The sequence below is a fragment of the Oryctolagus cuniculus genome, chromosome 2 (genome assembly GCF_051225735.1).
Source record: "Oryctolagus cuniculus isolate XC-2025 breed Fujian yellow rabbit chromosome 2, ASM5122573v1, whole genome shotgun sequence".
NCBI lineage: Eukaryota > Metazoa > Chordata > Mammalia > Lagomorpha > Leporidae > Oryctolagus > Oryctolagus cuniculus.
In genome coordinates, this window is record NC_142868.1 from 35,914,125 (window position 1) to 35,931,497 (window position 17,373).

The following is a 17,373-nucleotide window of genomic DNA, read 5'->3' on the forward strand; positions in this document are numbered from 1 at the left end:
AACCCAGCATGCTATTGCCAATGAAGTCAGACTTCAAGAGACTTTAGTGTAGGGGTTGGCACTGGCCTAGCAGTTAAGCACTGATGAGATGCCCGTGTCCCATATGGGAGTGCCTGGGTTCCAGGCCCAGTCTGTTTCTGATTTCAGATTCCTGCTAATGCACACCCTGGGAGGCAGTGGTGATGGCTCAAGTAATTGGGTCTCTGCCACCCACGTGGGAGATGGGTTGAGTTCCTGCCTCTGGGGCATTTGGGGAGTGAACCAGTAGGTCTCTTTCTGCTTCTCAAATAAATGTGTTTTTGTTTTTGAAGACACACCTCATTGCAACATTCAATGCTCCACTGTATTCTTCTTTCTTTTTCTTTCATGAAGTTCACTAAGGTATTGGGGGACAGGGACCCAAGCACCCTTTCTCAACTACTTTATAAGAGTTTGTACAAAGCCTGCAGCACAGTGCCTGGCACACTGAAGCATCCCTCACATCTCCTAACTCTACAGAAGATACTTCCAAAGGTTCACAGAATATGCAATTAAGAGATACATTTGTTCTGGCACCAAAAAAAATTAGAAATCTAGTCAGAGTTTTTTCCCCACAATATACATTTTCCATAAACGTTTTCTTTTTTAAAGATTTATTTATTCATTTGAAAGGCCGAGTTACACAGAGAGAAGGAGAAACAGAATAGAGAGACCTTCTATCTGCTGGTACACTCCCCAAATGGCTGCAAAGGCTGGAGCTGGCCTGGTCTCTGAAGCCAGGAGCCAGGAGCTTCCTCTGGGTCTTCCACATGATGCATGGGCCCAAGGACTTGGACAATCTTCCACTGCTTTCCCAGGAGCATTAGCAGGGAGCTGGTTCAGAAGTGGGGCAGCCAGGACCCATATGGGACGCCAGGACTGCAGGCCAGGGCTTTAACCCATTGCATCACAGCACCAGACCCCTCATGAACTTTTAGCTACCATTCCAGAATTCCTGTGAAACACCCCCAGGCAGATCACAGAGATCAGACCTTTTCCATTCAGGAGAGGGTCATGGACTGCACTGGGCTGCGAGGGCTACACGGAGCTTCGAGAAACACCTCCTGAATGCATGGCAGGGACACTTGTTAAGTAGTGGTCCTTAGTCTATAACATTTCTAGGTTTCCCTGGCTGGGCCGGCGCTAACAGGACCGCTTTCACCAGGCCAAGTGTCCACAAGACTATTTTCTTCTCCAGATAGCACCATATCACTCTCCAGGGGCAGTGCTACCCATGGACTTGGACAGGAAGACCCCAGCCCGGCCTACCTCCTATAGCTCACCCTCTCTCCCCAGGTGAGACAGCCAAGATCCAGGAACTGTACTGAAACTTTTAAGTGCCAGTGCTGGCCTCTTCCCTGAGCAACCTGCCCAAAGACAGACCGTGGTACTGGAGCTTGGAAATCTGGATTGGGACAGTCATATCTGTACATGTGAGGTCCATCCTAACAGAGAACGAAGCTAGGAGTGGGCAGAGCACACTGTGAATTGGCTGCAAATTCCAAAGTAAAACCTGGATGCCACAAAAGTATAACTGCCAAGGTGGGTTCACAGGGTATGTTTTACTGAATAGTTTGCTAGCTTCATTCATACTTTTTAATTACTTGCTATACGGTATGTACTTTCATCCTCAGTCTCATAAATATTTGGGTGCCATTTCTTTACAATGATCACATCAACAGAAAGTAAATAGCTGACCCACATAAATCAGGTTTAAGATGGTACACTCTCATTTTTTCCCCCTTTCTGGTTTTTTGTTCTTTTATTAGTAAAATCAAAGGCTGATATTGATTGGGAATTTTCAATTCTAGCACAACAGCCGTTTTCATTCATTTTAATCCTATAATCCTATTCTAGACCTGAAGTTGTATTTACTGTTTGCATTTTAATCAGCATGGTCCCAATTGATTTACAACCTATACACCTTAAACATAACCTTGATGAAAGGGACAAAATAGGAAGCGAAAGGCTAAAATAGAATTGTCTAGAAAGAACTGCTCCAATATATTTGTTCAGTGCCCTACAAAACACTCAGTAGTTTTAATCATATTGATGAATTACATTATGGCATGGATTTTAAGGGAAAAAAAAATCTGACTTAGGGACAAGTGTGATTTGTTTTCTTAATTGAAGGATAAACTCATAACCTGCTGAGAAAAAATCATTATGTAATATGCTACATTATGAAGATAATCTATTAAAGTGCACTCAGGATATCAGAGAATAGCTACAACCATAAAATAGTTCTTGCCTGCAGTTTTTAAAATGCTTCATTCTGAATTGGTTCTCAGAACTGATATATACAAAAATAGCAATTGCAATCCTTAAAGTTGAATTTCTCCTCTTTCCCATACTTTGAAATATTTGAGTAGTCCTTTAACACCGATACATGAAAAATATTACTATTACACTGGTGGGAAACAGCAAATCTCTCCACTTAATACACATTCCAGCGAGCAACACTTCACTTTTCTAGACAGGATATAATTAGAAATGCAAGTACTGTGCACTGTCCATTATCACTAAGAAATGGAGAAAACTTCTGTTTTCATATGAATACAATTGAATGGCTACTGATCCATGATTCTTAATTGAGCCAAGTGTGAACATGTATTTTGATTTTTTTTAACTGTTTTTTTTTTCCTAGTCATAAAATGTTCTACTCAAGGGCTAGCTGGAAAGTATCAAGTCAACAGTTGACAAAGGGGCTTTGAAATTATCTACCTTACCCTTAACTTTCCTAAATTAAACACCATAAAATGTTAATCAATCACAATCACAATGCACTCTAAAATGACTACCACTAATTTGTTTTCCCTTATTGTGCAGCCTGTTGGAAGATAGAATCAGACTGCAAACTGTGCCTAGTCTGATTCTAAAACCTGTACCCATGATTTCTTTTAATTAAAAAATTTATTTCTTGCAATTCCTCTTAATTTAAGTGGTTTAATCCACCCTAAATCTGATAAGTGAATACGGGGAGGGATGGGAAGTAGGCAATCAAACAGAGTCTCCCTACTTTAACCTCCTTCTTTGTAAGTAAAGCCTTGAATGGAATTTGCCCATCACCGCGGATCCCCTAGAGAATTCTGTTTCTATGAAGGAGATCACAGTAGTCAAGATTAGTGGTAACCTTTTGATTTTAGCCCAGTGAAGGGTGAAATATATTAATATTAAAAACGCAGAAGCACAGATTTTATTTTAGTGACCTACTCTCACATATCCATATATTATATCTACCAAAAGGATTTCCAACTACTTCTAAATAGGTGATTTCCTTAAAACACCAGTTTAACTTCTTTTTAACAGAGGACTCCATGGGCTAGAGAATATAAGTCAGAAAACGAAAGCATCCTTGGACGCATCACCCTTGTCTTAAGTCAATGAATAATGTCTTTCTTAAAAAAATGCCATCTAATTTTTTTTTCATAATGGCAAACATCAACACAGCAAAACAGGATGCAATTTTTCTAAATAAATAAATCAATGATGTGTCAAAAATTAACAGATGAGTTAATATACTCGGTGCTATCAAAACCAGATGGTGCTTCCTAATATTCATCCTGCTCAGTCAATCCCTGAATATTTTCTGGACCATCGGTATATAAAATAGGATGCTGCTATTTGTGATGGCAAACAAAAGCAATCATGCCTGCCAAGCACATACTATAACAGGCAGCATTTCAGCTCTGCTAGACAGAAAGTAATTAGAATGCTTTTAATGTCCAAAAGAATGATGCTGATAGGCTGCCACAGATGTGTAGATTTATGAATATTTATATGGTGGTTTATAGCTGACACTTTTATCAGTTGAAGAAGATAAAATATCTGCCTGACTCAAAAGCTTGACAGTCAGGTTAATAAAATCTCATTAAAGAGAATGACCTATGCAATTATATAGGATTTATTGTAATTCATTTTTGATTGTACTCTGCTTAAAGATGCAATTTCCCATTTCCTGATGCCAAATTTAGGTTGCATATCAAGATCTACGTGGGTTTTAACTCTAAGCCTCCCACAGAGGAAAAACATGCTTTTAAAACCAAAGCGTCTTACCGCTTTTAAGAAAAATTACACTCTTCACAAGATTTTATAATAATGTTGAAAAAAAAAACATTTTTAATCATATTTCTCTTCCCAATGGTTTATGGCTGCTCCTGGCAAGCAGAGAGTCCCGTCAACCTTTTCATCTCCTCCCTGCCCTTACTCAGTTATGCTTCTTCCATCTCTGACTCATTTCATCACACTCACGTCTTCACGATTTTCAGTTTGCTAGGTGGCCTGAAATGCTACAATTACACTTTTGTGAGGGTGCAACAGGCAAAGCACACCCCACTGCCACCCAGTAGGCTTAACTAGCCAAGGTGTGCCACATCCTCATTGGCTCAAAGTGGAACCACGGGCTCCTCAAAGAACCAATCAGCTCTTCAGGTGGCTCTTCACCTGATGGTCACTCACATCACGGCGCCTGTCAAGGGATAGCTTTGTCCATCAGTGACCCACATTATGATCATGCTTCCTGTCTAGTCCATGGCCTCCTCCCCAGCCCCCAGACCATTTTCCTACTGTGTGGAAGAAACCTACCATCTAATTCCCATCTTTCCAAAAAGCACTGGCTGCGACCAAACTTACCCCAGTCTACGTAACCTCTTCAAAACAAAACACAACCTTCGGAATACAAGGAAATACAGGAAGGTTTGAAGGGCACCAGAAAGCAACGTTACAGTCCCTTAGGTGCAGTGGTATTATGGTTTCCGCCAGGGGACCTAAAGGAAATAAACTAAATAGGACATTCGAAGAATGACTGAAAGAGAACATTAGGAGCGGGGGAAAAACAACCCCCAAAAACTCCACATGGAGGGAAGACAGCAGAAAAGTCGCCCTGGAAGGAGGGCCAGTGACCGGTGCAGAGAGGAGCATCTACAGGGAAAGGCCAGGTGAAGATTATGGAGGTGAGTGGAGACAAGAGGGGGCAGACGCACAGTGCATGAAGGCAGGTTCAAGACGGAAAAGCCCAGAGTGAAGGTGGAAAACAGATCACAGCCTCAACGGGCCAGATGCAGGAGAGGGGGCCCTAAAGAACAAGGTGGTGGGACCGAGGCGGCCCAAAGGCATAAGGGAAACCACCCCCAACCGTGGAGACCTACACAAAATCAAGGACACGCGGACCTGAGGGAGCAAACGTGGCCATTACCAAGCAGTAGAGCTCACATCCAGAGAGAAAGCTCACGGACCTCGGGAAGAAAGCTCAAACAGAAGCAGTGGGCAAGCAGCCCAACGAAGAACGTGCACACAACGGACGGCTGGGCCAGGGGCGCCGGCACACAGCAAGCCACGTGGAGGCCACGAAGAGCCCCACACAACCCCGGCCGCGGCTCCGAACCCGACAGGACGGGACAAGAGCAAGCCCTCCCCCAGAACCGGGAATTAGATTTTCCTTCTGCAGACCCATCCTTCACGTGTCATAATATTGACAAGCAACAGCACAGTTAGCATGGGCACCTATAACTCACTAACAGACAATGCGCTTTCATTTTCAGTAGGAGAAACATGGGTGCACGGATCTGCACAACCTGGCGGGGGTGGGGGGTGGGGGGTGGGGCTCTCAAGTGCCGTCAAAGGCCCCAGCAGGAACTTCTGAGCTGAAGAGCAGATAAGCTGTACCCTGGAAGCTAGGGATGCCCTGGGGCGCAGGCCCTGGGCTGTGGCCTTTCCACTAGCCCCTGTCCCTCCAAGCAGCGGGTAAGCCGGCCCTCCCCCGGGATAAAGGGCGGAGATCTCGGACCACGCGGTGGGTGGTTCAAGTGCGGATTTTATTTCTGCAGGATTCGGACGACACAGTCATGAGGGGCAGAACCCCGCGGCGCCCCCACGGCCAGGGACAGCGGGGGACGACGACGTGGGCGGCAGGACCTGAGGAGTACGCGGGGCTCTCGGGGGGAGCGGGCCATCCCCCCAGGCAGCGCACCGCGGGGCTGGCACGGAAGAGCCAGGGGTCAGACGCCCACAGAGACGGCGCGCGCTCCAGAAGCACGCGCGCCCGGGGAACACGGAAAGCGCCCGCCACGGCGCGGGCGTGCACCAGAGACGCTAGGGAAAGAGGTTCAGGAGAAACACCAAGCTAGTGCAGGGAAGGAGTGGAAGCGCAAAAGTGAAGCGGCGGACGGTCACGGGAGGGCGTCTCCGCGGGGCCTCCGGCGCAGCGCCAGCTTCCCTCAGAGTGGCCGCGGCCGTGGCCCTGGGGCGTCCGCCCCCAACCCGCGGCGGCGCGGTCGCCCCGGCGCAGCCGCCACGCTTCGGGGCGCGGGATCCGCACGGCGGAGCCACCTGTTAGGCGCACTCGCGCGCCGTCGGAAGCCCGGCACGCGGCGGCGCGGGCCAAGCCTCCAGAAGTTCCGTCCGCGCCAGAGACGCGCGGGGAGGTCACCGCGCTGCGCTCCCAGTTCGCTGCCGCCGTCGGGGCCCAGCACGGCCCGCCTGAGGCCCCCATTTCCCCAGCCGTGGCGAGAAGTAAAGTTGCGCCCAAGAGTTAGTACCTGCGCTGAGCTCCAGGCTGGCGCCGTCGCTACCCGCGTGGCTGCTGCCCGCGGCCGCCGCCGGGCCGGGGCCGTACCTGACGACGGCGGCGAAGGAGGACGACGAGGAGGCGGCGGGGGACGGGGGCGGCGGCGCCGGAGTCCTCAGGTGGCCCTGGGTTGCGGCGGGCGTGCAGGACGGCGACGACGACGAGGCGGCGGCGGCGGCCCGGCCGGGCCCGGGCGGGTAGGGGCTCTGCGCCGGGAACGGCGGCGGCGGCGGCGGCGGCGGCTCGCTGCTGCTGATGGAGCCCGCGGCGAGCGGCGCGAAGGGCGGCGGGGGCGGCCGCACGTGCGGCAGCTCCACCAGGGTGGGTCGCTCGTAGCGCTTGGCCAGCGCCGGTCTCTTGCTGGGGAACGTCTTGAGCACGCTGTAGGGGCCGCGCTGCTTGTAGATTTTGGGGACGCTGGGCCCCTCCTCCGCCGGCTGCATCTCCTCCTCCATGCTGCGCCCCGGGGCCGGTCCCGCGTCGCGCGTCCCCTCCCCGCCGGGCGCCGGGCTCCGAGGGTGCCTCCGCCTGCCGCCCGCCGGCTCGGCCCCTGTGCGCGCGTGTGGGCGGGCGTGTGTCTGTGCCGTGGCCGCCGCCGCCGCCGCCTGTCGCTGAGGCTGGCATCGCCGAGCCCCCGCGCGGGGGGCTGCCGCCCGAGCGCTGATTGACAGGCCGCCTCGCCAATGCCTGGAGGGAGAAAGGAGGTAAAGAGCAAGTGTTTAGGGTAATATCTGCTAATGATAATGGGGGCGGGGGCGGGGCCTGGCGCCACCGCCGCCGCCGCCGCCCGCGGGCTCGGCCCGGTGGCCCCGCGTCTCCGACGAGGGGAGGGGAGGGGAGCGGGGACCCCGAGGGTGCCCCCGTAACAGGTGAAGGAAGGTGGGTACCGGGTCCCGGCTCGGGCGAGTCTCTGGAGCCCCAGAGACACACTTGAGGCTGCTGCTGTTACTGGTGCTGCTGCTGCCGCTGCCGCCGGCGAGATCCAGCTGCGGAAACGAGCGCCTGCGCCCCCTGCGTGACCCTAAACTCTCGGGTTGCACAGAAGGGGTGGGACGGAGTGGTCGGGGCGGGGTCGCCGGAGTGCGGGTGCGGAACAGCGAGTTCTGCGGGCAGGCAGCGGCTCCCTCCTCTCCCCCGCCCTTGGGAAAAGAACGTCTAGAACTGCCCGGCCCCAGGGGGTCGCTGCCTGGTTCTTTGCCCGGCCCCGGGGTTTGGGTCCGGCTGGCGCATAGCTCAGGACCCTGGAGCCCGCGCTGATCAGCTGATCAGCCCGCTTGCGTGGCTGCCGTCGGACTTTGGCGTGGTCTCATTTATTCCCGCTGCAAACCCTGCCGAAGTACACGCCACCGTAGTTTCCCCCCATGTTACAGATGAGAAAACCGAGGCGCTGTGAGGCTTAAGAGAATGGGCCACAATCAGACACTGGGGATTGGGGATTGGGGGTTGGGGTGGGAGTGTGGCTGGTTGGCAAGGATGCCTCCAGGTCTTTTGAATTCGAGTCTCACTTCCACCTGCAAGTAGACTGTGGAACTGAGCGGGGAGAGATGACCAACGCCTGCTTTTGGGACACTTCAGCCTGGTCCTTCTATGTATTGCCTGTGAGCTTGTAGGACCAGGCCGGCTGGGGCCTGAGAACTCTCCCTGCTTTGCCCAACGGGCAAATGTCAATGGTGCCACCAGTTTCCCTAGATGTTGGAAAGAACATCGCACTGGTTTGGAGAAGGATCCTTATAGGGTGCAAATATCAGCAAACAGAGAGGCGTGTCCGGAGCAGAAAGCCTGTTCCTTTCTATGTCACTGCGCCTCTCCCGTGGGCAGGTGCCCATAGCAGCATTAGGCTCCCAGGTTTGCTTTCCCGTGTTCATTCTTCCTTCAGGCGAGATTTCCTGGTGCTCCTTAATGTGGGACCCTTACCTCTCCACTCAGAAGTGTGTTTCCCTTTAAAAGCTTTCCTTGTAGTCTTGGGACTGGGACCCATTTTCTTCTGGGGGCTGGGGTCTTTGGCCTCTCGGTTTCCCAAATCTCCCTCCCTGCGGAAGCTTCTGTCTCTTTGCTGGTTCAGCCTCTGCGTCCTCCACCCTCGATTGTCTCCCTCTCTCCTGCAGCCTCCTCGTACCCCCCTTCCATTTATTAGAGATGAAATAAATAATGCCATAAATAAAAGTATTTGGGAGTCCAGGAACTGTCAGGGCTGATTAGGGCATAGAGGACATTTTCTTTCTCATTATGCAAAAGCATTTCATGGGGAAATAAAAGAGGTTTCATTGTAACTCATGCATGTCATATTTCAAGGAATTCAAGATATTAATCATATTTAACATTATTTGCAACGTTTCTCCCTGGCTTCTGAAAACTGCTAAATGAGGACACGTGGATCACTAGGAAAAAGGGAGACAAGCGTGAGAGGGACAGTTAAGAAATAATGAAATGCCGGTGAAAGACAGAGAGAATGAGATGCCAGGGAGATGTTCCTTAGGCACCTAGGTGAGAAATGGGGGAGCTACTTCTGAGACATGAGACAGCTGAAATTGAATGATATACTGGAGGAAATAAATGATAACAAGCCTCTCCACACTTTCCTTTCTATAAAGCAGTTCTGAATTTTGCATTGAAATGTTCCCCTCCCACTTTACTCCTAGATAATTTGCCAATAAGCCCTGGCTTTTGAAAAGAAATTGGAGGTGGCGGTGGTGGTGTGGGAGGTTTAGAGGGAAGAAGTGACAGAGGCTTTGTCTTCTGCTTCTGTATTTTTAATTTGGGTCATTCTCGCCAGTTAAACACCTTAAACGATGGGGAACGATACTTCTGTTATATTTTGCCAACTAAAAGGACCTGACATCCTTTACATCAAAAAGTGGTCATTTCTAGAAAACTGGGTGCTGGTTGCTGTGTAACAGTAGGAAGTGGGCCTAAAGGGAGGTGGTTAGCCCCGGGGGCTCCACCCTGGTGAACTGTTGAAAGCTGAGTACAAAAGGGCTGGGGGCTGCGATTTCAGTGTCCGACTCTCTCTTTCACCCATAGCATTCCACCTGTCCTGTGATGACACAGCGAAAAGGCTCTCTCTCAGACGCGGCCCCTCAGTCTTGGATTTCCCAGTTTCTAGAACCGTAAGAAATGAATCCTTATTTATTTATTTATTTATTTTTATTTAATGACAGAGTTAGTGAGAGAGAGAGGGACAGAGAGAAAGGTCTTCCTTCCATTGGTTTACCCCCCAAATGGCTGATACTGCCTGGTGCACGGCGCTGATCCGAAGCCAGGAGCCAAGCGCTTCCTCCTGGTCTCCCATGCGGGTGCAGGGGCCCAAGCACTTGGGCCATCCTCCACTGCCTTCCTGGGCCACAGCAGAGAGCTGGACTGGAAGAGGAGCAACCGGGACAGAATCCAGCGCCCCAACCGGGACTAGAACCTGGGGTACCGGTGCTGCAGGCGGAGGATTAGCCTAGTGAGCCACGGTGCTGGCCTGAATCCTTATTCTTTACATATTTGTTAGTGCAACCCAAAACAGACTGAGTCTGGAAATACAGAAACAGCTTTGGAACTGGGTTATAGGTAGAGGATGGAAGAATTTAGAGGCATGGGCATTAAAGGCGATTCCGGTGAGGGCTCAAGTGAGCCCTGGGTAGGGAAAGCTGAAACTTCTTAGAGATTTTATAAGTGATGGTGATGAAAGTGTTGGTGGAAGTATGAGCGAGGAAGATCCTGCTGATGAGGTCACAGATGGAAATGAGGAGCAAGGTATTGGAAACTGGAGTAGGAGCCACCTTTGTTATACCCTTGCAGAGAACCTGGTAGAATCGCACCCATGTCCTAGAACTTTGTAACGGCAGATTTTAAGAGCGATAAACTCAGTTATCTGGCAGAAGAAATGTCTGAACATCAAGGCATCCCAGACACTGCCTGACTTCTTTTGGCTCTCTGCAGAAAAATTAGACAAGGGAGAGAAATGATTTAAAGATGGAATTTATAATTAAAAGAAAAATAGGGAAGAAAGCTTTGGAAAATTTGTAGTACAGAGTAACAAAGCTTGTTTGGGAGAGAGTGCTAAGGGTGTGGTCAAGTAACTGTTTACTAAAGAGAGTAACATGGACAGGAGGCAGCCAGGGGGTACACACTGTGATACAGCAAATTAAACTGCCACTTGGGACCCAGCATTCCATACCAGAGCACCAATTTGAGTCCTGACTCCTCCACTTACAATTCAGCTTCCTGCTAATGTGCCTGACAATTTAGAGACCTAACACTGCTGATGTGTCCAGGAGGCAGCACATGGGGTGAAAATTCATTGTGAAGCCCTAAGACTTAACGTTTTTCACCCTGTTGAGTGTTGGACTTACTTGGGATCAGTTACTTCATTCTCACTTTTGGAATGAAAGCGTCTGTTCTATGCCTGTCCTATCATCGGGTTTTGGAAGTAGATAAATTGTTTGATTTCCCAGGCTCGCAATTGGGGAATTTGCCTCAAAATGAATCCTGCCTTCAATCTCACCCACTTCTGATTGCATGAAACTCTGGATTTATTTTATTTGAAAGACAGAGGCATTTTCTATCTGCTGGTTCACTCCCCCTAGTGCCTGCAACAGCAGAGCTGAGTCAGGCTGAAGCCAGGAGCCTGGAATTCAATCCAGGGCTCCCATGCAGGTGGCAGGGACCCAAATACTTGAGCCATCATCTGCTGCCTCCATCCCAGGGTGAGCATTAGCAGGAAGCTGGGGTTGGAAGTGGAAGCAGTACTCAACCCCAGGCACTCCAATATGGGACATGGATGTCTCAAACAACATTTTAACCTCTGCACCAAATGCCAATCCAGGACTTTGGATTTTTGAGTTGATGTTGGAGTAAGTTAAGACTTTTGGGATTATTGGGATAGAATGCGTGTGTTTTCTATATGAAAAGTAATGTGTTTGGGTGGGGGCAGGGGCAGAATGCTCTGATTTGAATTTCCTTTCTCAAAAGCATATTGTTGGAAACTCAGTCCCGAATAATGCAATAGTATTGGCGAGTAGGACCTAATAGGAGGTGTCTAGAATGTGAGGGCTCCACTTCATGACAGGGTGAATGCTGACTATATAAGGGCTTGAGGGGTAAGCATTTGGCCTAGCTGTTAAGTTGCTGCTTGGGATGCCCCCATCTAATCAAATAGTACTTGGGTTTGAGTCCCTGCTGTGTTTCAGCTTCCAACTTCCTGCTAATATGCACTCAAGGAGGCATCAGGTGATGGCTCAAATACCTGGGTCTCTGCCACCCATGTGAGAGACCTGGATAGCGTCCCAGCTCCGAGATTTGAGATTTAGCCTTGCCCAGCCCCAGCTGTTACAGGCATTTGTGGAGTGAGCCAATAGATGGGAGATCTGTCTCTGTCTCTCTTTCCCTCTGCCTTTCAAATAAATAATGAAATAAATAAATAAAAACTTTAAAAAGGCATTAAAAAATGAAATGGCTTGAATCTGCAAGTTCGACCTCTGATTCTTTTTAGCCCAGGAGTGCCTCCTGCATAAGAAGGCCCTCACCAAGCTCTTGAGCCATGAGTCAAATAAACTACTGTTGTTTATAAATCACTCAGTCTGTGGCATTCTGTTATAGAAGCACAAAATGGACTAAAATAGTGGTGTGGACAAATGGACTAAAATAGTGGTGTGGACAAATAAATAATAACAGAGAGAGAAGAAAAGAAAAAAAGAGGCATCCCAGAGGTGAAATATTAGAAATTTTAGAATGATCAGCTTTCAGATCCTCATGTGGGCAGTAACATAGGTCTGGGTCCATAGAAAATTGGAATTCTTTATTACGTTTTAGAAAATAAAATGGGCAGGGGCCGATGCTGTGTTGGAACAGGTAAAGCTGCCATCTGCAGTGCTGGCATCCCATGTGGGTGCCGGTTTGAGTCCTGGCTGTCCTATTTCCGATCCAGCTAATACCTTTGGAAAGCAATGGAGGATGGCTCAAGTACTTGGGCCCCTGTCACCCACTTAGGACACCTGGTTCCTGGCTTCTGTCTTGCACAGCCTAGCCGTTGCAGCCATGTGGGGAGTGAACCAGTGGATGGAAGATCTCTTGTCTGTAACTCTGCCTTTCAAATAAATAAATATTAAAAAAGAAAAGAAAAGGGGCATTCACTCCAAGTGTGGAGTTGAATGTAATTTAAAAATTTTAACTGACCACCTGCCTGGGATTGTACTTAACTGAATTCTGTACATAAATGTAATGTGTTGTAGTGTTTATAAAATCGCTGGTAGTGCTCAGTCACATCTTACTCTAAATTGTACTCTAAATTATCAGATGGTGGCTTTGCTGATATCTTCTCTTGGAGATCATATAGGGGCTGATATGGTAATTACCTGTGTTTTAAATCTTTTTAGATATTTACTCTTATCTTTAAAAAAAAGATAGTGAATTTTTAAAAGCCAAGTGACTATTTATGGACAGGGTGATTTTTTGATTGGCAGCATGTCAATTCCTTAAGCCATCCAGAATATAGCTTTTAAATAACTCAGCCATGGGAAATGCTTTTTATTGCACCAATTTCAATGATATTTAATGAGCTTCTGATTGACTGTTTGATCTCCCAATGTTTTGTGCTACTTTTAATTCATTTCGTATAATAGAAAAAAAAGTAATTGGAATAAAATTTTGTGACAAGATAATGACCTTCCACTTTGAAATTAAATGTCTGATTAGCTTCAACATTTTAATGCTGAGATGATATTGCAGCAGGAACAGGAGTGTGCATACTATCATTCAGTGGAAAAAGACTAGGAATACTACTTCGCTTTTCTTATTGTACAGCAAAAGAGGGTATGGTGGCCGTGGAATCACAGCACATAGGCCTAGAAGAGCCTTCAGCAGTCTTTTATTCTTGGGACTGAGCCTATGCCCATAGCCTTTCAGCAGCCCCGTCATGGAGTTGTACAAACTGTACTGAATACCTCCTGGGATAGGAATCTTGAAACCTCCAGACACATCATTCACCCAGGTATTTATCCAACAAATATTTATTGAGTGTCTCCTATGTGCTAGGTACCTTTCTAAGTGCCAGGGTATATAACAGGGTATAAACTTTTATAGAATTAGGGGGAAAGGAACCATATATTAAACAAACTAGTAACCAACTTAAAAATATTATTCAAGAGGGGCTGGCGCCGTGGCTCACTTGGTTAATCCTCCGCCTGCTGCGCCAGTATCCCATATGGGCACTGGGTTCTAGTCCTGGTTGCCCCTCTTCCAGTCCGGCTCTCTGCTGTGGCCCAGGAAGGCAGTGGAGGATGGCCCAAGTGCTTGGCCCCTGCACCCGCATGGGAGACCAGGGAGAGGCACCTGGCTCGTGGCTTCAGCATAGCTCCGGCCATAGCGGCCATTTGGGGGGTGAACCAATGGAAGGAAGACCTTTCTCTCTGTCTCTCTCTCTAACTGTCTAACTCTTATCTGTCAAATAAATAAAAAAAATTGATTTGAAAAATATTATTCAAGAGGCATTTAGCCTAGTGATTAAGATGCTGGTTGGGTTGTCCACATCTCTTATCAGAGTGCCTGGGTTCAAATTCTGGCTCCAGCTACTGACTCCAGCTTCCTGCTAATGGTCACCCTGGAAGACAACAGATGGTGTCTCAAATAGCTGGGTCCCTGTTACCCACATGGGAGACCTGAATTGAATTCCTAGCATCCAAATTTAGATGGCTGTTGCAGGCATTTGAGACATGAACCAGTGGATGCTAGTCTGTCTCACTACCTCTTTGCCTCTTAAATAAATTTTACAAGTTTTATTTGAAATGGACATGGCTATAACCAAAAAAAAAGAGTGAGGAGGTTACTTTTGATAAAGTGGCTGAGAGGATCTCTCTGAGGTGGATCAGTTGAGCTGAGAGTTCACTGGTGAGAAAAGCCGTGCATGGGAAGAGCAGTTCAGACTAAGGGACAACCAGTGCAGGAACCATAACAGGAATAAGCTTGGTGTTCTCAGGGAGCTGGAAGAAGGACACGCAGAAGGAAGTGCCCTGGCCAGGGACAGAATGAGGAGACAAAACCCAAGAGGCAGGCTGTGCCCAGACCAAGCAGGGCCCTGGACACCAGGGAAAAAGGAATTCATTCTGAATGCAGTGGGAAGCCGTGGAGGCGGTTAAGCTAGGGAGTGACATGATCAGATTTATGCTCTTAGAAGATAATTTTCAGAAAAAGTAAAATCGTGACTCTCATACAGACATACAAATGAACATATGTTAAAGATTTTGTTCAACTTACTCAGAGCCCTCATGGTGTTTAAAGCAAAGCACAAACTGGCATGGAATAAAGGAATGTGGAATTTCATGTGCAAATGTCTTTCCCATGGAAGGGGGTACTGGTTGTGGGGGAGGGAACCTCTACTAAATGGGACGTTTTGCATGTCTGTCAGTTATCTACACCTACAGAGTTGTAGGAATAGTTCCAAGACAGTGAAAGAGTACAATCAGATAACTAGGAAGAGTGCTACATGTGGACAGCACATTGTTTTCTGTTGAACACAGTTTATTTTCTATAATACTTTGTATTAATTTTTTTAATTTTATAATAATTACAGATTCACAGAAAGTTTCAAAAATAGTGCACCGAGGCCCAAGGACTTGTCATCCATTGCTTGCTTGGGTACATCCTAGGGAGCTATAGTTATGTCCATGCAACCGTGTACAGGTGATCTCTTGAGATTTTTTATTCTGTTTAATATAGCAGCAACATCTGGGGCTGGGTCAGACTGAAGCCAGGAGCCAGGAGCTTCTTCCAGGTCTCCCATGTAGGTGCAGGTAGACACTTGGATCATTCTCCACTGCTTTCCCAGGCAGATGAGCAGGGAACTGGATCAGAAGCAGAGCAGCCAGGACTCTTGGCATAGCAGTTAAGATGTCACTTGGGACACCTGTGTCCTACACTGGAGTGCCTGGCTCTGCTCACATTTGCAGCTTTCTGCTAAAGTGCACCCTAGGAGTTAGTAGGTAATGGCTCAAGTAGTTGGGCCCCTGCCACCCATGTGGGAGCCCTGGATTAAATGGTTGGTTCTCTGCTTCAGGCTGGCCCAGCTACAGCCATTTTGAGCATTTGGGGAGTGAACAAGTGGATGGGAGTTCTGTCTGTCTCTGTCTCTCAAAAAAAAAAAAAAAAATTCGTTCTGCTTAGTGAACAATAAAATGTAGAAGACCAGATTGGCCACAGGAAGACAATTTATTTTCCAAACTGCAGCCGAGTGATGCTTTAAAAATAACCATGGGGCAGATGTTTGGCACAGCAGTTGCTTGGGACATCTGCATCCTGTATTGATGTGCCTGGGTTCAAGTCCCAGCTCCACTTCTGATTTCAGCTTCTTGCTGATGAGCATGCTGGGAGGCAGCAGGTGATGGATGACTCACGTATAGGGGTCCCTGCCACTCACATGGGATAGTCGGGTTGAGCACTGGGATCCTGGCTTCGGCTTTTAGCCCAGCCTTGGCTATTGTGGACATTTGGGGGAGTCAACTAGCGAATGGAAGATCTTGTCTATTTCTCTTTCTCCCTTTCAAATAAATGGGAAAAAAAAATTGTATAATCATGGGCCAGCATTTGGTGTGGCAGTTAAGATGCCCCTTAGGCTGCTCACACCCTGTTTTGCGGTGCCTGGGTTTAACTTTCAGCTCTGGCTCCAGTCCAGATTTCTGCTCGTGTGCACCCTGGTAACCAGCAGCAATGACTCAGTAGTTGCATCCTTGCCACCCACATGGGATACTCAGCTTGAATTCTGGTTCTGGGCTTCTGGGCTTTAGCCAGGTAGGTCCTGGCTATTGTGGGCATTTGGGGAGTGAACCAGTAGATGGAAATTCTCTTTCCCTCTCTTTCAAATAATTAAAAATGTAAAGACTATTAAAAAGTTAAAGATTGCCTTCTTAGAATACAGTGCAGTCTCCTTGCAATCGCCAGCTTAAGGTCCTTTGTGATCTGTGGCCACCTCTGGCCTTGGGGACCTCATGCCTTCTCCCCTCTCCCTGTCTTGCTCCACTGCAGCCTCACTGGTCTCCTTGAACAGACCCCAAATGTCCTGCTCAGGACTCTTGCTGTCCATACCCCTTCCACCGGAAACGCTGTTCCCCCAAATAGCTGCATAGCTTTCTCCTGCATCTCCTTCCAGTCTCACCTCTAGTATCTCTTTCTCTGAGAGGCCGCCCCTAATCATACAGAAGTGTCGCTCCCCCTCTTCGTGGAGGAACGACACAGGACCCTGCGCTGTTCTTTCGTCTGCTCGGCCCTCCCCGGGTTTGCTGCTGGTTCTTCCCGGGTTGGCTACTATCCCTTCCACCTCCGTGGAAGGGCAGTTCCCCCTGGCCACATTCCCCACTTCCGCAGGGGAGCGGCACACCGCCGGCCGGCTCTCTGGGGGCTGCACAGGTGTTCCTTCAACTAGATGTTCCCCTTAGATGTTCCTGGTGCATGCCGTCTCTCTCCTCCTTTATAGTCCTCCTCCACCAATCCCAACTCTGCTACCCACACGCCGAGCACGCTGCTCTCCTCCAACCAGGAGCAGGTCCTACAGTTCCTTGGTTGAACTGGAGGCAGCTGTGTAGAAGCCTCTTTCTTCTCTCCCAGCGCCATATTGTGGGAGAGCAGATGCATAGAATAAGTCTTAATTCCAGTAACAATATAGTCCGAGTTGCTCCCCACAGTGGGAGAGCAGATGCATAGAATAAGTCTTAATTCCAGTAACAGTATAGTCCGAGTTGCTCCCCACAAGAAGATAATCAAAGTGGAGTAGTATTGGTTCAGGGCACTTAAACGTCAGTGGGGGGACCTTGTTAAAC

At 48.5% G+C, this 17,373-nt stretch overlaps 1 protein-coding gene and 1 pseudogene across 2 annotated transcripts in view; both read right to left on the reverse strand.

Annotated features, from left to right (window-relative positions):
* Positions 1–7,281, reverse strand: part of BEND4 (BEN domain containing 4) — a 38,727-nt gene extending 31,446 nt beyond the window's left edge. Inside the window, exon 1 of one of the 2 annotated variants that reach the window (XM_017350896.4) lies at positions 6,555–7,253. In XM_017350896.4, coding sequence (XP_017206385.2) covers positions 6,555–7,038 — 484 coding nt within the window. In that variant the 5' untranslated portion in view covers positions 7,039–7,253. Of the gene's footprint in view, positions 1–6,554 lie in introns of both variants that reach the window. The other variant, XM_051831123.3, reaches the window with a different exon arrangement.
* Positions 7,282–7,528: 247 nt separating this feature from the next.
* The window catches only part of LOC103346045 (mediator of RNA polymerase II transcription subunit 8-like), a 184,634-nt pseudogene continuing 174,789 nt past the window's right edge, over positions 7,529–17,373 (reverse strand).